The sequence below is a fragment of the Patagioenas fasciata genome, chromosome 19, assembly GCF_037038585.1.
Source record: "Patagioenas fasciata isolate bPatFas1 chromosome 19, bPatFas1.hap1, whole genome shotgun sequence".
In the NCBI taxonomy this organism is placed as follows: Eukaryota; Metazoa; Chordata; class Aves; order Columbiformes; family Columbidae; genus Patagioenas; species Patagioenas fasciata.
Genome location: NC_092538.1, coordinates 9,087,318 through 9,110,083, shown reverse-complemented (window position 1 = coordinate 9,110,083; position 22,766 = coordinate 9,087,318). Strand labels below are relative to the sequence as shown.

Below are 22,766 nucleotides of genomic sequence, written 5' to 3'. Positions count from 1 at the left end.
TGCCAGACTGGAGCTGAGATGTTCCCGTCCTGGTTTGCTCAGAGACGTGAACCCCCCAGGGCAGGATCGGTCCGTCTGGTTCTGCCGCTAAGCCCAGCGCGCCCTGGAGCCAGGCTGGCCTCCCGACAGCACGCTGCCCCAGACACCCGCCCCAACACGCTCCGATCTGGCCCTGGCTAAAAACCACCCCTGGACACGGCTGTGGGACCAGGTTCAGGACAGAAGGGCAGGCCCACGGGGCGATGGGACTCTCAGGCCCCCCCCCAACAGAAGGCACAGGACACACCGCTCCTGCAAGCTTAGGAAGGCTTTGTCTCTGACGACGGGCGTGAAACAGAGCTGAGTTCTATCACTATTTACTGCTTCTCTTTGATGTTTTAAAAATTTTTCTTTCCTAACCTCACTAAAGAGCATCTCCGCTAATTAGCCAGGAGCTGACAAAACCATCAGAAGGCGCTGGCTGTGCCGGCAGGACGGCTGGGAGGTGTCAGACCCTGCAAACAAAGATCTCCTCCTTTTCCCCTCTCCCTCACCAAGCCCTCCCCACACTCAACATCACAGCCGGGCGTTTGTCTCGCACAAAGGCGACACTCAACCTCCGGGCAGGGCAATTCCCTTTGTGCAGGCGATATGTTCGATATGTTCGCTGTCCCCAGTGATGGGTCCGTCCTTGAACCCATCTGGGCTCGGGGAGGCCTCCTGCCTCCTTCCCCCAGCCTCTCCCTGCCCTGCACCCCCGCTCCAGCCCTCGGCCTCGGATTTAACTTAAACGGGAGGCATAGAAAACCAACGCTCCAGCTTCTAGTGTTAAGGTGGGGAAGGAGCCCCAGGGAAAGGAGTGGGGAGACTCCTGTCCCTGCTTCTGGGCACTTGTGCCCAGGAAAGGTGAGAGGTGAGGGCAGCGAGGTGGCTGGACAGACAGACAATAACCAAACCTTCTGCCAAGCCTGGTGGGAACGGGGATACGACCACAACAGAGGTGCAAGAATCAAATCGAATCAGCTGGGGGATATGCCGGCAGTTTGGGCTGTTTCCTGCTGGCAGCGGTGGCCCTAGGTCCGCAGGATCTTAACAAGCACAGCAATGGGGTCGGGCTTTCCCTGGGTGACGATGACCAGAGGGGACCACGCCGGCCGGGATGCACAAGCCCAGGCAGCCTCACCCCCGCATCACCTCCCTGCCCGCTCCCTTCTGTCCCTGCCTTCCTCAGCGGGAAGAGCCACGGGGACGCGGTTGATCCACCACCAGAACAAAACATGGATGAAGGGAGAAGCCCTGAGACCTGCAGTTTGCACCAGGAGCTTCTGCAGGGAAACAAAGCAGCAGACGTGAGGAATGCAACTGGCCTATTTGCCCAGGCTGCTCTCTGCCTCCGGCAGTGCGGACATGCCTCAGCTTGTCGTTTCAAGAGCTATTGTTGCTCGGGGCTGGGGGCCTCTTTGTTTCCTTTACCCTTTTCTCCAGTCTTGGTCACAGCCCGGTATTAAATTATTCAAATCATCTCGCTGGGCTTCACAGCTGAACTCATGCACCAAGCACACAGGCTGCGAAATCCCGAGGGCTACAGCCCTTGTCGTGAGCCCCCAGCCCAGCACAAAGCACACTGGTCTGTACTGGTACCCCCGTCCAGAGCAAAGGGTCCCAATATTCAAGCCAGTGACACCTCCAGCCCCAGCCCTGCCATGCAAAGGCATCATTAAGCCATAAACCAACCCACCCAACACCAGCAGATCAGTGATCTTATGGGATGTATTTTACACGTGGTGTGGGGCAAGGGGACTCCGAGAGCTGAGCACAACACAGCCAAGAGAAATCTGTTGCTGTGGGAGCTGGTGCTGCCACCAGCTCAGTGCAAGTAGGACACGCAGCATCCCAGAGGGGCTTGGAGGCAATTTAACCCAGCCCTGCAATTACCCCAATGCCCAGGACAGTCTGGGAGCCGAGAACATGTTCCCCAACACTGACACTGGGCTGCGGGAGCCGTCCCTGTAACCCGCAGCACAAGGCGAGTGCCAAAGGACTGGCAGAGCCTTTGAACACTGAGGCAGCTTCCTGGGATAGCAGGGTGTAACCGCCTGAAAAGGCAGCTCCACAAGAAACAAAAACGGCAGGGAAAAACCCCGCACACCCACCCCGCCAGGAGCCAAACAGGGAGGCCGCGTCTGCAGTCAGGGCTGCACACGCCTCTGCTGGTTCCCTTACAGCCAGAACCTGGGAGGAAAAAGCAAGAGAACAGCAGAAATTCATCACCTTTCACACGACAGAAGGATCAGTCGGCTCCTACCGGAGCCCGGCGAGGTTTCCCTCATTGAAAACAGGAAAGAATCACAAAAATAATTAGAGAGATTTCATCTCAGCCAGCTTATGAAAGCATTGACTTTATACACAACAGATTGGCAACAGCACAAAGATGGATGTGAAAGGCAAGAGCATTTGCAATGTCAGACAGATCAGAGACAGAAGCTCATCAAAAAATGGCCCAGGGCAGATGTAAGTTAAAAAAAGAAAAGAGGAGGGAAAAAAAAGGAAAGGAAACGACCCTTCTGGAGATGAAAAATGTAACTCGTGCCTGTGACACCGTGATGTGCCCCCTCCTGCCTGCAGAAAGGATCCTTGGTGAAAACTCATCATCTCCCTGGGGAGATGTGGGTTAAAAAATTTCAATTACTGACAATTGCTCACTGTGTTTTGCTGCTTTCCACTAGCTCAGCTGGAAGCCTGGGAGCTGGTCAGCAGCAGGATTTAGGGGCCTGAGGACAAATGTCAGCTGGAGGATCCTCCGGTGAGCTCCTGGGGCCAGGGGAGGCTGTAATTGGAAAGCTCCAGGCGGCATTTCGGCAGAGCGAGCAGGGCTGCTCGTGCTGGGTTCGGCCAGCCGTGCAAGCCGGGACCCTCAAAAGCATGATGAACAGCTCAACAAATGGGTGAAATGTTTTAAAGTGGGGGGGGGGGGATGGGAAAGGACAGACTTCTCTAATTAGAAAAGAGGTTTGCACTTAGTCACCCAGCGCAGCGCCTGGGGCCCTAACTCCAGACACCGCTGCGCAAAGGCTGACAGTTCTCTCAGACACCGAGCTGTCAGCCTGGGCTTTGTAACCAGAGACAGTTTCCACGGAGGAAAACAACCTCTGTGCTCCTCACCCTTCTACACAGGCACTTCCAGCAGGGAGGGCCAGAGCCCCAGCACAAACCCCTGAACACAGCACCGCAGCTCCGGGGATGTCCGTCCCACGGCAGGTCCAGGGCAGCAGCTTAAGGCACTGGAGGTTCGCAGCGTTGATTTAACAAGCGAGACCAGCTCCGGTTCCGTGGGAACCATCGTTCAGAGCTCCCTGTTTCCAGGTCGCTGCCTTTGGAGCGCAGCTGAGGAGCTCCCGAGTCTGAGGATGCAGGTCCAAGCCAGGCTGGAGCTCCATGAGGCTGGATACGGCCCCTCTCAACTCAGACTCACTGGGAAGGCGACTCTTCTGCGGCAGCTGAAACACAAAGGGCAAGGACTAAGGATAAGCTGTAAGTTGCCATCGTGATGAAGCTACAGGGAGCAGTGCTCTGCCCCACACAGGCCAGACACCCAACATATGGGCACCATAATCTCTGTCCCACTGCTTGAGGAAGCTGCTGCAAGACCTCAGAAGTGGCACAAGCAGTTGAAATGCAACCTCCTGGGGCTTGTACCCTCCTCTCCAGCACACCCAGCTTCTCCCAGTTATTCCTCTGTTTGCAGTGGGATTGAGAGAAGGGCGCAGCAGCGGCCTCGCAATAAAGCTGGCACAAGCCCAAGGCAGTTAAAAACAGAATTGAAAACAGCAGAATGATGCTGCACTGCCACACCAAAGAGGGAACATCACTCGCCTGTGCCAGCACCTTCTCCAGGCCAGATCACAGCCAGAGCTGACAGCAGCAATGACATCAAACATGTCACCAGTTCTCGTGCTCTCTCTGGAGAGGTTTCCAGGCAGACTGAGCTGTGTGAAAGTCCAGAGTCAGAACGGAGCTTTTTCCAGAGCTCTCAGCGCTTTTTGCACCCCGGTCACTGAGAGACACGGGAGCAGGCAACGCTGCTGCCCTGACACCGCTGCTGCTGAGTTTGTCCTTCCAGTACCCGGAAGGTGGGTCAAGGTTTTGGATGGGGCAGTGCAGGGGGACAGCAGTGGGGCTACGTGCTGAGCCCCCACTCTTACAGAGCTGCAGGTGGGAGCCCACAAACCAGCTGCCGCAGGGCACAGGGTGACTCCGGCAGCGGAAGGGGCGAGCAGCCTGCAGCCTTCCTGCAGAAACAAAACCCTTTTACTCCCATGACAAATGCTCTGCTTGTTCCCAAGCCTGGGGACTCAGCCATTCCCCGTCCCCTTCACGTGGCAGCACACATCACGTGAGAGCTCGGCACTTGCAGGGAAAGAACGGGAACCAGGGTCTATTCTGCTGCGCCAGGGCAGTCAGCTGGGCCTCCTCCCCTCCGGGGTGTAATTAGCCTCCTTGAAGTGGGCTGGGACTGGAATCCCTCAGCCCAGCACCAAGGCCATAATCAGCCCGACAGAGGAGGAAGAAAGGCCCCTCCAGCAGTCTGGGCCAGGCTCCCATCCTACATCCAGGCAACGGAAGGGCAGGTCACGCCATGGGCACGTTTTAACCACTCAACGATGCTGCTTTTGGCCCGAGCAGAGAAGAACCACAAAACCATCACTATCTTTTCCAAACCACAATGGAAAGCCAGCAGCCAAAATGACGCCTCAAATCTCAGCTTCTATTTCAGCAGCATCAATTAGAGAGCTGCTCTTTTTGGATACTCGGTGGACTGCCAGCACACCAGCACCCCACCGATAACAGCTTGACCAGCCCACCTGTCTAGGAGTGCAGGAGACCGTCTCTGCCATCCCTCTGCTCTCCCAGCCCTGTGTAAGCAGCAGGGTCACCGTGCTGTATAGGGGGGGAATTTTTATGGGCTTCGAGTTATTTTCTGTTCATCTACAGCTCTAGAGGGACTAGAATAACACAGAGCTTATGTGCCAGGGTTACTCAGTACAGCTTTGGTCATAAGGCATTGTGTTTGGCTGGGTCCTCAGGGCAGGAATCGCAGTAACGACGCCTCTACTCACGCTTTACTGCCAGCAGTGTGTTCCCGTGGCAGCAGGCTACAGAGGTCACCAGGTATGGATGCGTCTCCTCCAGCTGCACTGGCCTTGGGGTTCCCGTTTCCTCGTCCCTCCTGCCCAGGCGTCCCCTGGCTCCTTTCCCCCACGTGCACACCTCGCCATCTGCAGAAGCATATACACATCTTGCTGCACGCAGAGCTCACCAGCAAACGCCTCTGAGCCCCCCAGTGCCACTCTGGGCTGTCTCCAGGGGCTGCCTTGGCCACAGCATGGATTACAGGCAGAGGAAAGCCAGATCCTGCTGCAGCCCAGGACATAGGGGCTTCAGCCTCACCTGCTCCAATGGCCACGGTGAAGGCATCCCCACAAGCCACGACGGTGACCTTCATTGCCTGGAGCCCCACAACCAGGTGTGGTACACGGCTGTTGCGGCCCGAGTTGGTGCCCAGTTGCCCATGCTGGTTGCTTCCAAAGGTGTAACACTGGCCAGAAGCTGAGAACAGAGAGGAGAAAAACAACCGGGTTTCAACTGAGGATGCACTGAAGCCCCTGAAGGCCATTGCTCTCTGATATTCTGAACATCCTGCTCCACAAAGCTCCAACATCAAGAGTATGATGCCTCTTGAGCCTCTGTGAGGCCTCTGTCCATGGGAACCAGAGGCAGGAGGAGAACAGTGAAAATATAGGTGTCCCCCTCAAGGATTTGGGCACACACCCCTCACCTGTGACTGCAGCTGAGTGTGCTGTACCAATATCAGCACACACAATCGGCTCCTGGTTCAAAGGGGATGACTGGGCACACATGAACGTGGTGGCTTCTTCCACCTGGTCCTCTGCAGAAGGCTCCTCTGCTGAGCTGATCCTATCTAGGCCCAGCTTGTTACACCTGCATGGGGAAAAGCACAGTTTAGAGCTGGCTGAATGCAGCCTGGTACAGATACCCCAGAGACAAATCCTGCCCCAGCAGCAAGATGCTGGGAAGTAGGATCACACAGAGATGTTTTCTAGAGCCTCCCGCTCCCTCTTCCTGGGCTGGACAGGCTCAGGAGGCTGCGGACAAGCTCTGGAGCACTGACCTTCACCCCCTTACCTGTTGCTCCCACAAGCAAGAATCTGGTTCTTGACTGTGAGGACCATGGAGGAATCGATGCCGCAGATGACCCTTTGAGCCTCGTGCTCTGGGGGGACTGTGACCTGCTGGGGGGAGTTGTGGCACTCCAGCGTCCCCAGCCCGAGCCGACCTGGCAAAAGGAGCAGAGTGGGACACAGCTGATGGCAACACACAACCTGAGCACACCCCCATGAACAATGGCATCGACATAGAGCCCAGCCTGGGACCCATCACCAGGAAAGGCAGCAAAACCCAAAGCGTGGGGGCCCTGGTATGCGGTGAAGCAGCTGCAACTTTTCCACACCCACCTAACCTGGCACATCTGGAGAGGACTGCGGGCAAGCGGGGCTGGCGAGCGGAGTGGGAACAGGCAATGGAAAGCACAAGCCCTGTTTTGCAAAGCAAGACATCTCTTACCATTATCCCCCCTGCCCCAGGCAAACACTTCCCGTTCGTTGGAAACTGCCAGAACGTGAGATGCGCCACAGGCCACCTGCACCATCTCGTAGCCCAGCAGGGCCTCCACGATCTTGGGCTGGCAGGGGAAGAACAGCAGCCGTCAGCCGAGACCTCCCAGCCTGCCCGGCTGCTCCCATCCCTCCCACCCGGCCCCCCCAGCCTCAACACAAGCGCTGGCAGCATCCCAGTTTTCATCCAACACAAACACCAGAGAATTTGGCTTTTTTTTTTGTGTTCCAAACAGTCTTCAAAGGGTTTAGAGACTACGTGCACACAGCACAGAAGATAGCACAAACATCTCTGGGGCGGAAGAAAGCAGCCAGCGCAACGGTTTGGAGAGGAAATCAGCCAAAGGGTTGGGATTCGCCCCCCTGCTCACACGGGGAGTGCCAGGGGCTGTTAACACACACTCTGAGCAGGCAGGGGCTTGGTGCAGGGTACGCTGGCTGAAAAGCTCTAGTGCAGAGGAGCTGTGAGCTATCGGCTGCATATTCGTTAGGGTGAGGAGAGGCCAGGATCTCTACATTTTGCCCAGCCCCTGCTGTGACCTGCTGTTAGATCTGACACCTCGCCACAGCGAGCCTCATTCTCATTATCTTCTTCAAGTGAAAAGCACCATTTGTTGGGATCTGGCTGCTGCTCCCAACTGGTCTCCCCTCCCCAGCAATAAGCACTGAGCAGCTCAGCTCCGGATGGAGCAGGAACGAATGAGCCAGCTGACCACGGTGACAAATGGCACCAGTCCCTGGGCTCGGCTGGAAGCCATCGGCTGCTGCCACATCCGAGAGCAGGCGAGGAAGAAGCTGGAAGGGAGGAATGGGCCCTCAGCCCTGGTGTTCAAGCCAATCGGAAACACACAGCTCTTCTTTAAATACTGGCTCTTTTGAAAAATAACTTTTCTCAGTGAACCCTGGCAGCTGCAGGCCAAGAGTGAAGCAGGCAGGTGTGTGATTGGAGGCAGGCTCCAAGCTGGGAGCCTGCCAACAGCAACCACAAGGCAGCTCTTGACTTCCCCCACGCTCAAAGGGATCATTGTGTAGAGGAGGAGAAAAAAAGAAAGCGGCAGGTTGGGTGTTTTAAAACCCGCAGTGACAGGGGAAGGAGGGGGAGGAGGGTCAGATGCCAGAGCACGCCTGGGATGCACATCCCCGGAGCTGGGATGAGCCCACTCACGTGTCAAGAAAGGCACGATTTATCCTTTACCCTGGGGGGACAGCACGCCCACCACTCCACAACCAACCTGGCTTACGTCCGTGAAGTTTCCATGCCCCAAACAGCCATTGCTGCCGCTGCCGAAGGTCATGATTATCCCCCTATCTGAAAAAGCAGAAAGAAGTTGTGTTACAGGCACACGTGGAGCCCTGCAAGGCAGGCACAGCCTGTGGAGCTGGCCATGGCTCCCGGGACAGCCGCTCTGTTTGGACCCATTCTGACCCATAACTTGCTGGGGGAACCAGAGCCCTTCAGCAACCTTCCAGAGAGCAGCAGCCTTGATATGCTGCGACAGCTCAGCAAACAAACAGCAGATGATAGGAGAGCACTGAGATAACATTATTGCAGCTGTGTACGCAGGAGCTGCTAACTCCACCGTCTGTCAAGGTGTTAAATACACAGAGGTGTTCACTGAGCAGCCACCCAGCCAAAGGGTGGCAGGAAATGCCATGGAGAGGGAGGACAAACACATGCCTACTGAGTTTTCCGGGTGCATATCTGTCATTTGGTGCCATGATCCCCAGCAGAAGTGCAAACAGGGCTCCCACAGGACCACTGGGAGGGATTTGTTCCACAAACATGGCCTCAGACTGGTGTGTGCGCTCCCCTCCCACTTGGAACTTTTCCTGGCCCACTCTGAGAGGGCTCCAGATCCTGCCTGCCTGTGGCTGAGGACAACTGGCCATGCAGAAGATCATGGTGACTTCTCTCTACACCACCAGTCACCACTGGTCACTGCTTGTGTCTGTGTCACACTCAGAGTGCGTGACAGAGAAAGGCTGAACTACCTTGACACTCCTCACACTGCGGCCCCCACTGTCCAGGCCAGTTCTGGCTGCAGGTGACACTGGCAAAGCCGGGACAACAAACAAGAGGAGATTTGTGGCCCTCCCCAAAACAGACAGACCTTTGGGAACAAGTTGACCAGTGTGGCATCATAGGAAGCCCATGCCTGCCATTTCTGACCCCCACCTGATGCTATGGGTCACAAAGGCCTTTGTGTCACCCCAGCCCAGTGCTCCTCTCATGTTTCGCTCTGATCTGGCTCCCCAGGCCGTCACGCTGCATTTGCAAAAGCAGCTGCCAACCCCAACGGGCTGGGACTCGGCCAGGAGAAGGCAGGAGGCAGCGGCTCACCTGTGAGGCAAGCTGTGAAGAGATCACCGCAGGACACATGTTTGATGGTCACACCGGACTGTCCCTCCAGAAAGCGGGACACAAACTGAGGCTGGAGCTGCTCAGTGGCTCCTGGGAGAGAAGGGCCTCCCGCAGCACCCATGGGGGGAGCCTGGCGGAGAGAGGCCATGTCAGCTTCTGCACCTTTGCGCACCAAGAGCGGGGTTGGACAACGCAGATGAGTCCCTTCCCACAGGCTCAGCAGTGTCACCTACACCCTGGACGGGACTGCGGTCCTGGGGCACACAGCGGTGTAAAGAGCAGAAATGTCTCCTCCTCAGAAATCACACCCCCGAGGGTTCCACAACCACTGCCTGCCCCAGGCTCCCCATCGCTCACCTCCCACATGATGAGCCGCCCCGATTTGGTGACCCCGGCCTTCTGTGTCCGTCCAGCAGACACCTGCACCACCTCGGTGTTGAGCATGGGCAGGCGGAGCGGGGTGGTGATCCCGCTCCCCCAGGTGTAGATGGATGACAGTGGAGGAGGAATTCCTGTCCTGGCTGAACCGCCTCGAACACCTGCAGGTCAAAGAGAAATCATCAACATGGATCCCTGGTTCTCCTCAGGAAAAGAAACACCACCAGCCATCCAGGGGCTGCTGGGGAACTCCCAGACAGGGCTGAGAGAAGCACATGGGGAAAGCTCCTTGTATTTTATCCCAGAATTGAGGGAAGTGGCAACACAACAGCTCTAGCTAATTGTTACCAGTGCCACTTGCATTGCCCTGTGCTGGGACATGCCCCCTCAGCACCCCCAGGAACTTGATTCAAGGGTTGAAAACCCAGAGAGCTGCTTGGTCCCCAGAGTCACAGTGCCTGTGGGCTCCTCCAGGACTCAGGGAAGGTGATGTCTCTTAAATTCCTCTCTCCAGAAGCTCAAGTGCCTCCCTGACCCCTGACATCCAAGGGAAAGCGTCCTTCCCAAGAGCTGTGTTGATCACACCATGCCAGGACTCACCCCTCGGCCTGGCGCTGCTCACTCGTCCCCCCGTCCGGCTGTGGGTCACTGTCGGCACTGGAGCCAAGGGTTTTTCAGGCCTGCCAAACCAAAATCCAGTCCTTAATGTCAGCTCAGCCCCAAAGGTCCTGCGGAGTCCTGGATCACAGAAGGTCCAGGCAGAGCTACAGCATAAGCCACAGCTGAATAGCCCGAAGAATTACCTCAGTAGGTGCTTTGAACCACCTGAGAGAGGGGAGTTGGCATCAGTTTGCTTCCCCCTGAGCTCACAACTCTCTATTCACTGTTACTGCCACAACAAGCCCACACCTGCTGTGGCCCCGAGCCACAGGGCCACGCTCAACCCACAGCAGCTGCACGTTGAGTAACGCAGGAGCTGCACGGGGACAATCTTTTCAGAGCTCACAACGGAGACAGTGAGCCCATCAGACTTGTCGTGGGCTGTGGCAGCCCCTCTCAGGGGACATTGAGGTGGCAGTGTCACTTGCCTTCTCATTTTGACACTGCCCACGTCAGTGTAGAGGTTCAGAAGGGGCCGAATGCAGATGGCTTGAGCCATGATTTCATTCAGCTGGGGCCGCTTGGAAGGATCCAGGTTCAGCATGCTGAGGATGAGCTGGCGCAGGTCGGGGCTGTATCTATCCGATATTGGGGCAAACGTCCCACTCATGATCTTCAATACTAAGGCAGGAAGATTCTGGAGAGAAAAACAAGAGAGATACATACAGTGGCTGGGTGGTCAGAGGCAAGGCCAAGGAGCAACAAGTTCTCAGCCTCTGTCTTCACGCCTTCACGCCTTCAGGCTCAGCGAGAAGAGGGATCCAAGCACACATTTTCACCTCTGTAAGAGGCCACAGCTCCCTGTGTTTAGTGTAAACCATATATCCCTCTTACCGCAGCTTCGAAAGCCCTCTTGAGGCTGGCGAGTTCATACAGCACACAGCCCAAAGCCCAGATATCGCTCTTCTGGTTGTAAGGCTTCCCTTCACAGAGCTCTGGGGAGATGTAGCACGGAGTTCCCACAACCTAGAAGAGACCGAAATCTGCCATGATGCTGTGAAACTGGGGCAGGGAGGTGGAAGGAGAAAGGCTCAGTTTAGAGCCCAGTGCGCAGACTGGCTAGAGCACCACCAACCAAAGCTTAGTGGAGCTGGGCTTCTGTTCCCTGGTGTCAACATCTGGCTGACAATCTCAGTGAAAAACAGGAGGATTTGCCTTTCCAGAGACCTCCCTTGCACAGAGGTACCTCCCTTGCACAGAGATTACCTCTAATTTTGATCCTATCCGCATGAGAGCATCAGAGCCCAGAGCAATGAGAGTGATATGAACGTCTAGTCAGATTAGACCAGGTGGGAAATGATACTGAAGTCTCAAGCAGAAAGAAGAGATTACAACAAAGCAGGACAGCAGAGAACAGGCAGGAATTCAGTTGCCAAATATGTGTCAGACAAGCCTGCAAACACCATTCATCCCCTCTGACAGTGGGAGGAACCCTCACCAGTGGACCTAGACACCCCATCCTCTCCCAGGTGTGGGCAAGCAGATCTTTTCTCACCTTTTTGCAGCCCACAGAGCTGCAACAAACTTGGGCATGAAGACATCAGCCCATATAAACTCCAAGGAGCAAAGCAGCATGTGAAACATGGATGGGGCCTACTGCAAGTGGGCTACATCCAACCTCGCTACCTACAGCAGCTTCCAAGAGTCTATCGTGAGACAAGTCCAGAATTTTGGTCAGCAGTTCACTTGCAAAGCCAGGCCACTCACCGTGTAGGCTTTACTCTTGCTGCTCAAGATTTTCGAGATACCAAAGTCTCCGATCTTGACAATCATGCGATGTTTGTCCAAGAGGATGTTCTGAGTCTTCAGGTCACGGTGCAGGATCTGCTTGGTGTGCACGTGGTGAAGAGCCAGGAGGATCTGCACGAAGAAGTGCAGGATGGTGTCCTCATCCAGCAAGGAGTTACAGCGCTTATGTATAAACTCGGCTAATGTGCCCCCTGAAAACAACAACAAAGGGCTGTCAGCAAGGGTGGCTGCACAGGGCAGTGCAAACCTGGCCTAAAAGCTGGGGAGAATTAGCCACAGATGTCTTAACAAGCCATGTGCATGGGAAAAAACACAGCCTGGTGGGACACGCAGCACCATCCTCCAACACTCCTGGGACCGTGCAGAGAACAATAGCTGCACAGTTGGTGGGACAAAGAAACAGCAAGAGAGAAGTTACTGTTGACACAGTGTCAAAGGCAGCAGGAAAAGAAACACTAAAATTACAGCTCTTGGAGAAGGACATAAACCTCGATGGCAGAACAAGATAAGCCTGTTCCGCACAAGAGAATTCTTGCAGTCCGAGAGGCCATGTGGCACTGAGAGGCCCCTGTCGAGAAGGGGAGGTCCAGGTTCACGTCTCAGGCACAACTTTTAATGAACCCTCATGCAAATGTTGATTTCATCTTAAATTCCACAGCAAATCTCATTAGAAGTCACACTTTCCCACACAGAGCTGTGGGACCAGCAGCATGGCTGAGAGCTGATCAAGAGAAATGTTTGTGAAATGTAAACCAAGGGCAGATAGCAGCACACTTATCAGTGACAGAGGTGATAGGAATATCTCTGTTTCTGACATGATTAGCAGGTGTAAAGCAGATCATCACAGAATCACACAGCAGTTGAGGGTAGAAGGGACATCGGGAGGTTCTCTGGTCCAGTCCCATGATCAAGCAGGGACACAAAGAGCTGGTTACCCAGGACCATGACCTGTCTGTTGAATATCTCCAAGGATGGCAACTCCACATCTCTGGACAACTTGTGCCAATGATCAGTCACTTGACTCACAATCAACTGGGTGCCCACCAGGACCCTCAGATCCTTTTCTACAACGTCTGTTCCAGACACATGTTTGGACTCTTTGGTGGTCCAAGGTGTGGGATCTTTACCAAAACCACAACACAAGGCCACAGCAGCCTGACCCAAGGCGAGCTGAGGGCTTGGCATGCCCCAGACCTGTTGAGGAGATCAGGGCACACCTGGGGCATATTCCATGGCAATCATGAGCGCCTTGTCCTCCAGGAAGTTCTCGTAGTACTCAATGACATTGGGGTGGCTGAGCAGCTTGAGGACCTGGCACTCGTTCTGCGCCGCCAGCCGCTCGTCCTTGCTCATCTGCTCCACCGGGATCTGCTTCAGGATCACCAGCTTCTGGTCGGCCTTGCGCAGGCACAGGTGCACGATGCTGTGGGATGGGGACAGGGCCTCAGCAGTGGGGGGGGGGGGACGACAGGGCCTGGCCACCACCCTGTAGTGACACATGGCCCCTGCACCCCCCCTTGCCATGGTAATAGGGCCTGCAATCCACACACCCCCCCCGGGATGTCACACACCCAGTGCCAAGCCACCCTATCGCCATGGAAACAACCAGGGCTTGGACTCCCCCCGTCCAGGGTGCCACACGCCGGCTGACCTCCCCGTTGCCATGGCGATAGGGCCCGTGCGCCTTGTTGCCATGGTAATGGGGCTTGCGGTCTCCCACCCCGCGGTGCCACACAGCCGGCGCTCCCCACACACGCGTTGCCGCGGTAAAAAGGCTTCGAGACCCCCCCCACATCCCCCACGCCCGGTGCCACGGGGCCGCCCTCACCCGAAGGCCCCTCTCCCCACCACCCGGATCCGCTCGTATTTCTCCATCACCGCCCCGGCCTGACCCGAGCTCCTCCTGTCTCCATGGAGACACTTCCGGGAGCCGCTACGGCGGCCGCGGGAGGACAAAACACCGCGGGCCGCGCCCGTCCCCAGCATCATTCGTGTAGGAGCTGCGGGGGGATGGGATTCGGCCGGGAGAGCGGATGATGCCAGCCCTAGGCGGCCTGGCTGGGCCCCCCAGTTTCACGGGGAGCCAGGTCCCCTTGGGCAGCACCATGGGATGGGGGTTTGGGGTGCCCTGGACCTGCCGCCCCCAGCCTTGGGGGTACCAGCAGAACGCCCCGCACCCCCAAAGAGCGGCGGTGCCTGCAGCAGCCTCCTGCCCCACAGCCCCGAGTCTGGGGCGCACCCATTCCGGCGGGCCAGGCACAAAGGGGTCCCCTCACTGGCCCCCACAACCCGCTTTAGACCCCCAGGACCACGAGCACCCCTCGAGCCGGCCATGGGGGCACCCATAGCACGGAGGGGGCTCTGTGCCCTGCACACAGAAGTGGCTGCTCCTGTCCTGGAGCTGGGACAGCGGTGGCAGTGCCACCCCCAGGCCACGTGGCCATGCTGCCATCTAGCGACACCCAGTCCGGCCCGCCGCGGGGCGGGGGGTCAGCCAGAGCCCGGTGCGGGGACAGCGATGGGGCAGGGCCACCACACGGGAACCAGCCGTGCCGCGGTGCCCGCAGAACCGGCCTCACCCCGCTGCCATACTGATGTTCGGGGGCACCTGCTTTCCCCACCTCGCCCCGTTCCCCCCCATGTGTCCGTGCGGACTGTGGGAGCTCGCTGCGCACACCCAGCCGCTGCGCTCCCAACCCATTTATCCACCATTTTTCCACGGCACGCTGGTTTCCCCGGTATCCTCACTGTGCCTAGCGCCACCACCCCCCAGGCAGCCCAGGACAGATGTGCGCGCCCCACGCCAGCTGTGCGGTACCGGCACAGATGTGCAGGGCACAGCACAGCTGCGCAAAGCGTTGTGCCTCCGCTCCTGTGCTGCTCGGTGCACACGTGCAACGCCCTGCACGTGTGCAACACCTGACGCCCACGCGTGCAACGCCTCGCACACACACAGCGCTCAGCAGAAACAAGCGCCACACCCCGTGCAACACCATCCAGAGACACGAGCAGCGCCTTGCACACGTGCGTGCAAAGCCACGCGCGCACATGCACACCTATGCCCACACCCCCCCCCGCACGCCACCTCCCGCGCAGGCGCGGTCAAACGGAGGAGGCGTGGCTAAGGATAAGAGGCGTGGCCAAGGGTGGGAGGCGTGGTCAGGCATGGGAGGCGTGGTCAGGCATGGGAGGCGTGGACATCCCGGCCCCGCCCGCCGGCCCCGCCCGCCCCGCCGCCGCTTGTCCCGGCCCGGCGGAGCGGGGCGCGATGGGCCCGGGGTGGCGGGCGGCTTCGGCGGCGCTGGTGGGCGGCAGCGTGGCGATCTTCGCAGCGCTGCGGCGGGCGGCACTGGCCCTGCCCCAGCCCGCCGCCGTGCGGAGCCGCCCCGGCCGCGCCTGGCGCTGGTGGAACCTCCTGGTCTCTTTCGTACACTCCGTGTCGGCCGGGCTATGGGCCCTCTTCAGGTACCGCGGGTTGCAGGCAGGGGCATGGGGCACATCCTGACCGGGGCTTCGAGCCCCAGCGAGAGCACGACCCTGGGCGCTGCCCCCAGGGGAGGAGGCACGGGGAGGGAGGGTCGGGGTCCCCACATTCCCATCTCGGTAACCTGCATTGGTACCCAAGTGACCCCCCCTTCCCTCCTCTCCCGCAGCCTCTGGCACTCCCCGGAACTGCTCTCCAACATCGAGGATGGCTACAGTGTCTCAGGGCACCTGCTGGTCTGCTTCTCCTCAGGTAAGGGGCCAGGCAGGGCGATGGCCGTGGCCACCCCACCAGGCTATGCCTTTTCAGCCTCACCCAGCCCACCCACCTGGGCTGAGCCATCGGCTCAATCGCCGAGCAAATCTCTGTGCTTCCTGTTTTAGCCACAAACACAGAGCTCCCAGGCTGCCAGCCCCAGGGCCTGGCCCTTTCCCAACACTGAGCCAGGCCAGAGGCGTTCCCCACACCTGGCACACAGTCATGCCACCTTCCCCCTCCTCGCTGCTCCCCCTTACCACATCGGGTCATGATGCACAAGCCAGACCCCCTCAGTTCTCTCTCATCCCACAGGCTACTTCATCCACGACAGCCTTGACATCATCTTCAGCCACCAGTCCCGCTCATCTTGGGAGTACCTGGTGCACCACGCCATGGTGAGTACAGCCCCCGGGGCTCAGCCCATGCAGGTTTTGAGCGCTACGGTGGGGCAAGCTGGAGCCCTTCCCTCCGCCTCGCCCTGGCTGCGCATCAAGGCGAGGGCGCCTGGCAGGGCAGGATGCCTGCCAGTGTTGGCTCTGAGTGCCGGGAGTCAGACAGGTTGCCGCACCGGGTGAGGGAAAGAGCTGGAGGCTGGTCCCAGCTCCCCAGCACAAGGAGGTATAGCTGATCCCAGGGGAACGGGCTCTCCAGACTGGTTTTCCCTTAGCCCAGGTGCCTGGGGGTCTGTTGGGATCTCTGGGCAGCAGGGAGCAGCGCTATGTATGACAAAACCCCAGCAAGGATGGACTCCCCCCCACAGTGGGGGAGAGCTGACCCTGCTGTGTCTTCCCCCACCCTCCCAGGCCATCTCTGCCTTCGTCTCGCTCATCATCACAGGCCGTTTCATGGTGGCGGCGGTGCTGCTGCTGCTGGTGGAGGTGAGCAACATCTTTCTCACCTTCCGCATGCTGCTGAAGATGAGCAACGTGCCTTCCCCGGCGCTCTACAAGGCCAACAAGTACGTCAACCTGGTGATGTACTTCATCTTCCGCCTGGCGCCACAGGTTTACCTCACCTGGTATTTCGTCCGCTACGTGGAGATCCAGGGCCAGGGTGCCTTCCTCACCACCAACCTCCTGCTGCTCGATGCCATGATCCTCATGTACTTCTCTCGCCTCCTCCGCTCCGATTTTTGCCCCTCCCTACACAAGGGCTCTGCGGGGAGAGACGTGGATGGTGAGAAGTTTCTGATAGACTGAGATGTGTGCGGTGAGGGGGAACCGGGCTCCAGCTCCTGGAGGTTTTGGGCTCTCCAAACCTGCTCTGATGTGCCTTAGGGCTCACTCCCTGGCCCCGGGCCCTGCCTTCACCCTCTCTGCAGCCTAAAAGCTCTTCCCTGCTGGACCAGCCCAACAGCCTCACCAAGCTGTGGGGATGCTGCTGAAGCTGGGGCATGGCCAATGGAGAAGCAGCCCAAGCCGGCTTCTGTGCAGGCAGCTGGGGGGCCAGGGGCAGCTGCGTTTCACAGCTGGTGGCCTGAGAAGGTTGTAAGGGAAAGGACAAATCCTTCCCACAGTGATGTTGGGTGTTAACGTGCATTAAAGTCGGTCTATTTACTGCTGCCGCAGCACGCCTGTGCCAGCTTTTCTGTGTCGGGGTGGGTGAGACAGGGCTACGGAAAAGGTTGTGCCTCTGTTCCCAGCTGAGGGCTGGCAGTCCCTGGGGAGGGAGGGGGCACATTTCTGCCACTCTCTTTGTTCTAGGGACCCTCCAGGGATGCACTCAAGCCTGCTGGGTCCTGCCAGCCCACCTGCACCGTGCTGAGCCCTGAACAGCAAGGCCCCATCTCTCCCACAGATGGGTCCCTCCACTCCTCATCTGCTCTTCCAGAGAGCCAGGGCTGTTTGGGGAGCAGGGGAAGGGAGCCAGGAGAGGTACCGAGCCTTGCCGGGGTCCCCAGCCTGCCTGCCTAGCACCGGGGAGCCTGGCAGGGCTGTGTGACTCACCAGGCAGCCACGTGAAGTGGAGCTGGCAGGGGGAAGCCATGTGAGGCCACAGGCTCTTCCTGGAACTGCTGCATGCTCGCATCCCCCTGGAGCAACCTTCACCAGCACAGCACAGCCCCAGCCCCCTGCGCGTGTGCTGGACCCCTCCAGCAGCCCCCCCAGAGCAGCTGGGAGGTGAGAAGGGCTTCAGCTCCCTGGGGGAGCAGGGCCAGAACTGGCCCAGCCGGTCCTGTGGAGCACCAGAGCGGCAAATCCTGCTGACGTGACAGCGCCGGGATCGCACCAGGCTGGCAGAAAGCAGTGGGGCTTAGAGGGACTCCTGCCCAGCCTCTGCTGTGCAGGGCAGGTTCCATCCCAAAAACCCCACCAGCAGCTCAGGCGGAGCCAGGAGCTGTGGTTGAAATAAGCTGGTGACGAAGTGGAAGTGGTGGGGGAACCACGCTCCCTCCAGGGAGCTGGTAAACACCCCACAGGGCCGGGATCCTGCCCAGGCTCCAGATGGATCAGATATTCGGGATGCTGCATGGGCAGGGACCAGCTCCAACCCCCCACTTTGACACCTCCTCACTCAAAGCACAAGCAGGGCAGCACCTTGCCCTCTGCCGCACATCCCAACAGCTCAGCCTCTGCGCAGACTCCATCTGCAACCACCCCACACAATCAAGCCCAAATCTGTTTCCCCTCACCTGGATCTCCACACCTTCCCCCTTGTCTCTCCGCACATACTGGACATGGCTCTGCCCAGGCAGGTCACAGACTCAGGGGACCAGCCCACACTCCCACTGCCCTCACAGCAGTGTGGAAGGCTCAGGCATGACAAAGCTTCCCAAAGCAAAGAGCCTGGCTCTGTCCTGTTCCCCTCCTGACTTCCAGCCACAGCACCTCCCCACAGCATCGCTGGCTGGGCTGGGGCAGCAGCAGGTTGGGCTGGCTGCCAGCCCAGAGCAAGAGGCAAGCGCAGGGAAGCTGAGCGCCAGACGGCAGCAGCCACCAGGCACAGGGTGAAGGCATACTGCAAGTCACACTGATGTGAGATCCCTCCCCACCTCCGCGCCACAGCACATACCTGCAGGCTTTGCTACAAGAGGGGCACTTCTTCCCTACATCTTTCTGGGGGTGACTACAGCTGGGGAGATGCACAAGGCTCAGGTAGACCCACAGAGACCCTGCTGCTGCTTGTCCCCTTCCCAGGCTGTGCCCAGGCCATGGTTGGGCTGGTGCCCTGAACCCCAAAGACGTGCAGAACATCAGGTTCAGGAGCGAGCGGGGTGTCCCAGGGCCTGGCACCACCGCACTCTCAGCAGCAGGGCCGTGTCACAGACCTGTTGTTCAGCCTCATCTGGCCCCACAAAACTGGCCAACAGCCCTCACTTTCAGAGTCTCATGTCCCTGAGCCCCAGGTTGGGGTGAGCTCCAGGTTCTGGGCTGTGCCCAGGGTGCTTCCAGAGCTGGATCAGGGTCAGGAGAGGGACTGCGGTCCAGGGAAGCTGCAACTCTTCCCTCCAGGCAGTTTCTGAGCCGTTAGAGCAGGCAGGAGCATCACCTCCCTCCTAGCCCAGCCAAGCACTCCTCAGGACACAGGGAGAAAGCAGGTGCTTTCAGGCAGCCCCCACTGCCAACCCCAGCTGACAGCAGCCAAGCTCTGCCTGCACACAGATTTTGTGGTAGATCTTCACCCCAAGGTCCCCAGAGCAGCAGCAGTTGGGACAGACCCCCCTTTCCATCCACCACTCTGCCCAGGACTCTGCCACCCCCCACCTCCCCCGCAAAAGGCTCAAAAGAACTCTGTGTCCCCACTGCCCAAGAGCTCAATTACATCAATCAATATTTGCTCACAGCTTTCACCATCGCAGTCAAGTCCAACCACATACTTAGGATGAAATACTCCTGAAGGCTTGGCCGTGCTTCACCTACTCACCCAGCGCTCCACATTCTTGTGACTCTCTGCTCTGAAAAGCCGGTTTCATCTAGAAACTTCAGGAAGCACAAGACTGCCGAGGCAGCAATAGCAGCTCATTTGCAAACAGCCCTGATGAGGGCTGTGAACCATGTGGGGTTACAGGCAACACAACTGTAACAGTACCAGGGAAATCAGGGTGCGATTTGCACACTGCAGTGCAAGGAAAAGGGATCATGCCAGGAAAACACAAAAAACACACGAAGCCCCGGTGGTATTAGCTTGAGGGCTTCGTCAAGTGAAGCCTGCAGCATAAGCAAATAGTTGATACACTCTGAAAATGGTGCAATGCTCCGCTTGTGCCCGATCTGAACCATGAACGTGTTTTTGCTGCAGCTACTACCTGCCTCCTGGGCACCCATCAGCTCCACAAAGCTTTGTAGGACTCCGATAATGCCAATCACAAGCACATGCTAATTACACAAGGCAACAAAATGCAGGAGAAAACCCGAAGCGTCAGGTAACTAAACAGAGACATCGAGATTTGGGGAGCATCACCTCTTATCTACCCACAGCCAAGAACACGTCAGCGATCCAGGAGACCCCAGCCACAAGACAGCACTGCCAGCCTGTGCAATCTTCTCGCAGTGCAGTGAGCTCTGCCCACGCAGTGCCAGTGAGGGAGGGAGGAACCCCCTTTACTGAAACAAAGCCCCAAAAGTTTGCGGTGCACTCTCTTTGGCACAGGCTATGCTGTCACAAAACACACGAGCCCCTCAGTGGTGTCACAGGGTTTATTATCCTGTCTGTACAGTCCTTGGTGGATGCAGTTTAGATGATTCCGATCTGCAAAGAAGGAAAGCACGTTAAAACAGATGTTACAGTGGCGGAAAGGCAGAGCCTCCACCACAGCCATTGCTGCAGCTCCCCAGGATTCCTCTCCTCCCAAGAAAGGCTTCTTCCTCCCAGACTTGCCCTAGTGCCTTACACAACTGCTTTATGCATTTATTCTGCAGTGACCCTTGCGCTGAGCCACATTCCCCTAGTTTGTATCACGGCTGCCTCCACCATGAGGACTAAACTGTTGGCCACTTCCAGATGCAGCCACCTGCCCAGTAAACCCCCTCTTTTGCCCCAGCCAGCAGCGCAGCCGTGCCGCTGGCGTCATTCCCCCCCATTCTAATGAGCTGCCAGCAGTGCTGGCCAAGAACACTGTGAGGACAAATGCTGTTTCAACCCAGAAGCTGCTGTGGTCCTGTGGAGCCACTCCATGGAGGACTGGAGAACAGCAGCAATTCTCTCTCCATAACTTTTCCCACTTAACCTCACCACTTTCCAGGCAGAACTGCGCTTTGCTAGAGCATGTGCTCTCACTTCTGAACACTCAAATCCTGTCTAACTATGAGGACACTCCACAGAAGTGCCACCATGCTCGAAGCACTAGTACCTGTATGCCAGGAAGAACAACCAGATGCAGAACATACAAGGCAGCTAACGGGAGCTTCAAAGATTTCTCACCTTGTTGGCTACATCCAGCGCATCGTAATCTGGAGCCAGTCGGACATAAGCCTTCTTCTCCCCATCAGGCCTAGGGAGGAAGAGGAGGCATCAGAACAGAGGCACAACTCCTCCCACCTGTCCCACCTTCCTGCTACAACAGTGTGCATCAGTGGTTCCTTTGGAAACATCACTTTATTCAGTGGTAAAAAAAACGTTTACATCACTTGCACAAGACTTGCTGGGTGTTCAAAGTGCTCCCTGATGTAGCCAGCCCTCAGGTCTACCAACATTTCCCACTTCCACTGAGATGTGTTCAGTCACAATTTGCATTTCTCAAAACTTTAACACTGAAAATGCTACGGAGCTTAATCCCACACTCAGCGTGAACACCCACAACTGCTGACGTTCACATTTTCTGCTAAAGGCACCCACCAATGACCTGCTCTCCCTCTTTTCTCACCTAATCAATGTGTTGACCTTGGCCACATCGATATCATACAGCTTCTTAACAGCCTGTTTGATCTGGTGCTTGTTTGCCTTGACATCAACGATGAAAACCAGAGTGTTGTTGTCCTCTATCTTCTTCATTGCAGACTCTGTGGTCAAAGGGAACTTGATAATGGCGTAATGGTCCAGCCTGCAGAAGACAAACCCTGTGGTTAGCAGAAGGCTGGCAGAAGCCACCTCTGCACTTCAAGGGTTTTCAAATACCAGAGCTGCCACCTAAGAAAGTCTGGGGTGCATCAGCTACCAAATAAAAGCTCTAATCACGAACTCTCAGGCTTTGGTCGCTTTAAATCATCACCTGCACCCCAAACGCCCACCACTCTGTCACCTAGGTGAAGCTCAGCTCCCAGGATAGCATACTGGCAAAGTGTCACCCTGGGACCTCCAAAAGGACGCAGGTCCCCACCCCATAAAGCCCTGGGCAGGGCAGAGCCCAACACCTCACACATACTTGTTTCTCCGTGGAGCGCTTTTCCGGGGGTACTTGGGCTGCCGCCGCAGTCGCAGGGTCTTGGGCCTGCGGAAAGTGGGCGATGTGCGGATCTTCTTCTTCTTGTGGCTGTGGACCCCCTTCAGGACGGCCTTCTTGGCCTTCAGCGCCTTCGCCTTTGCTTCTGTCTTCGGAGGCACAGCTGTGACAACGGCTCAGTCAGCACAACCAGGGTTTGCACAACACCCTCCCCCACCTGCCCCACCGGGCCATGGATTCCCCATCACACAGCTCAACGAACAGGACCCTCCGAGTGGCCCACGCTCCCTCACCCAGCCAAGACCACCCAAAGCGCCCAAGGGGGCTAAAACTGCCCCCTTCCCCCGCAAAAAAACAGGCTCCCACCTCACCAGCGGCTTAAGAAACTCATTCCCTCCCCAGTCCCCTCACACCCCATACACCCTGAGGGTCCTTGATCCCCCCGCCTCCTCCACACAAACCGGGCCGTGCCGCCGGTGCAGGCCCCTCCACGTGTTCGCGGTCCAGCATCGCGCCGCAACCCTCCATCAGCCCCCGTCCCGCTCTGCCCGGCCTCCCCGCGAACACCCGCGCACCGGGGGTCGCCTCTGCGCGGCCTCCCGCCGCCGCCGCGCAGCCCCGGGCCCGCAGCGCTCACCCTCCTTCTTGGCCTTCGGCGCCATCCTGGCCGGGCGGGAGCGGAAAGGGGCCGACCGCCCCGCCGCGCACGGGCTTATAGCGCCAAACCTCGCGAGACTTCCCTTCGCCACATCAACTCTCGCGGCGCCGCGGGGCACGCCGGGAATGGTAGTGCTGGTCCGTTGCCTCCTGTGCGCATGCGCAAGTGTGTTCCCGCGCCGCGGGGCCTCATGGGGGTTGTAGTCCTGCCGCTGGCCCCCCACGCTG

At 57.9% G+C, this 22,766-nt stretch overlaps 3 protein-coding genes and 2 non-coding genes across 8 annotated transcripts; 1 reads left to right on the top strand and 4 right to left on the bottom strand.

Moving 5' to 3' along the window:
- Positions 1–2,346: 2,346 nt before the first annotated feature.
- Positions 2,347–16,764, bottom strand: NEK8 (NIMA related kinase 8). Of its 4 annotated transcripts, none has more exons than XM_071816924.1 (15): positions 16,578–16,764; positions 13,038–13,243; positions 11,779–12,011; positions 10,906–11,037; positions 10,500–10,708; positions 10,012–10,091; positions 9,391–9,572; positions 9,013–9,163; positions 7,904–7,980; positions 6,622–6,739; positions 6,184–6,334; positions 5,816–5,979; positions 5,428–5,586; positions 5,097–5,255; positions 2,347–3,476 (listed from the first exon to the last, which is right to left on the bottom strand). In XM_071816924.1, exons 2-15 carry the CDS (start codon positions 13,171–13,173, stop codon positions 3,448–3,450), a joined length of 1,980 nt encoding a protein of 659 aa, XP_071673025.1. In that variant the 5' UTR covers positions 13,174–13,243; positions 16,578–16,764; the 3' UTR covers positions 2,347–3,447. The 4 variants fall into 4 exon arrangements, with proteins under 4 accessions (XP_071673025.1, XP_071673024.1, XP_065709457.2 ...); XM_071816923.1 differs by lacking the exon at positions 16,578–16,764 and adding an exon at positions 15,820–16,333; XM_065853385.2 differs by lacking the exon at positions 16,578–16,764 and adding an exon at positions 13,649–13,963.
- On the top strand, positions 15,029–17,129 carry TLCD1 (TLC domain containing 1). The gene is made up of 4 exons (XM_065853383.2): positions 15,029–15,285; positions 15,474–15,556; positions 15,875–15,957; positions 16,366–17,129. Exons 1-4 carry the CDS (start codon positions 15,089–15,091, stop codon positions 16,759–16,761), a joined length of 759 nt encoding a protein of 252 aa, XP_065709455.1. The 5' UTR covers positions 15,029–15,088; the 3' UTR covers positions 16,762–17,129.
- A 3,056-nt stretch (positions 17,130–20,185) lies between these two features.
- On the bottom strand, positions 20,186–22,650 carry RPL23A (ribosomal protein L23a). Its single transcript, XM_065853350.2, has 5 exons — positions 22,519–22,650; positions 21,864–22,044; positions 21,366–21,542; positions 20,924–20,993; positions 20,186–20,251 (listed from the first exon to the last, which is right to left on the bottom strand). The coding sequence occupies exons 1-5, from the start codon at positions 22,541–22,543 to the stop codon at positions 20,237–20,239; spliced, it is 468 nt and encodes a 155-aa protein (XP_065709422.1). The 5' UTR covers positions 22,544–22,650; the 3' UTR covers positions 20,186–20,236.
- Positions 21,067–21,135, bottom strand: LOC136110276 (small nucleolar RNA SNORD42). The gene has a single exon (XR_010652595.1). It is a non-coding gene; the product is annotated as a small nucleolar RNA SNORD42 (small nucleolar RNA).
- Positions 21,643–21,717, bottom strand: LOC136110277 (small nucleolar RNA Z17). Its single transcript, XR_010652596.1, has one exon. It is a non-coding gene; the product is annotated as a small nucleolar RNA Z17 (small nucleolar RNA).
- Positions 22,651–22,766: the final 116 nt, after the last annotated feature.

Excerpts from the sequence above, each read along its gene's own strand:
- TLCD1 (XM_065853383.2), top strand. The coding sequence starts at position 15,089 with ATGGGCCCGGGGTGGCGGGCGGCTTCGGCGGCGCTGGTGGGCGGCAGC. Across the intron at positions 15,557-15,874 it reads GCTGGTCTGCTTCTCCTCAG|GCTACTTCATCCACGACAGC; the intron begins GTAAGGGGCCAG and ends CTCATCCCACAG. Across the intron at positions 15,958-16,365 it reads ACCTGGTGCACCACGCCATG|GCCATCTCTGCCTTCGTCTC; the intron begins GTGAGTACAGCC and ends CCACCCTCCCAG.
- RPL23A (XM_065853350.2), bottom strand. The coding sequence starts at position 22,543 with ATGGCGCCGAAGGCCAAGAAGGAGG. Across the intron at positions 21,543-21,863 it reads AGCGCTCCACGGAGAAACAA|GCTGGACCATTACGCCATTA; the intron begins GTATGTGTGAGG and ends TGTCTTCTGCAG. Across the intron at positions 20,994-21,365 it reads AAGGTCAACACATTGATTAG|GCCTGATGGGGAGAAGAAGG; the intron begins GTGAGAAAAGAG and ends CTTCCTCCCTAG.
- NEK8 (XM_071816925.1), bottom strand. The coding sequence starts at position 13,809 with ATGATGCTGGGGACGGGCGCGGCCCGCGGTGTTTTGTCCTCCCGCGGC. Across the intron at positions 12,012-13,037 it reads TGCCATGGAATATGCCCCAG|GGGGCACATTAGCCGAGTTT; the intron begins GTGTGCCCTGAT and ends TGTTGTTTTCAG. Across the intron at positions 5,256-5,427 it reads CACCGTGGCCATTGGAGCAG|ATGGCGAGGTGTGCACGTGG; the intron begins GTGAGGCTGAAG and ends ATGCTTCTGCAG.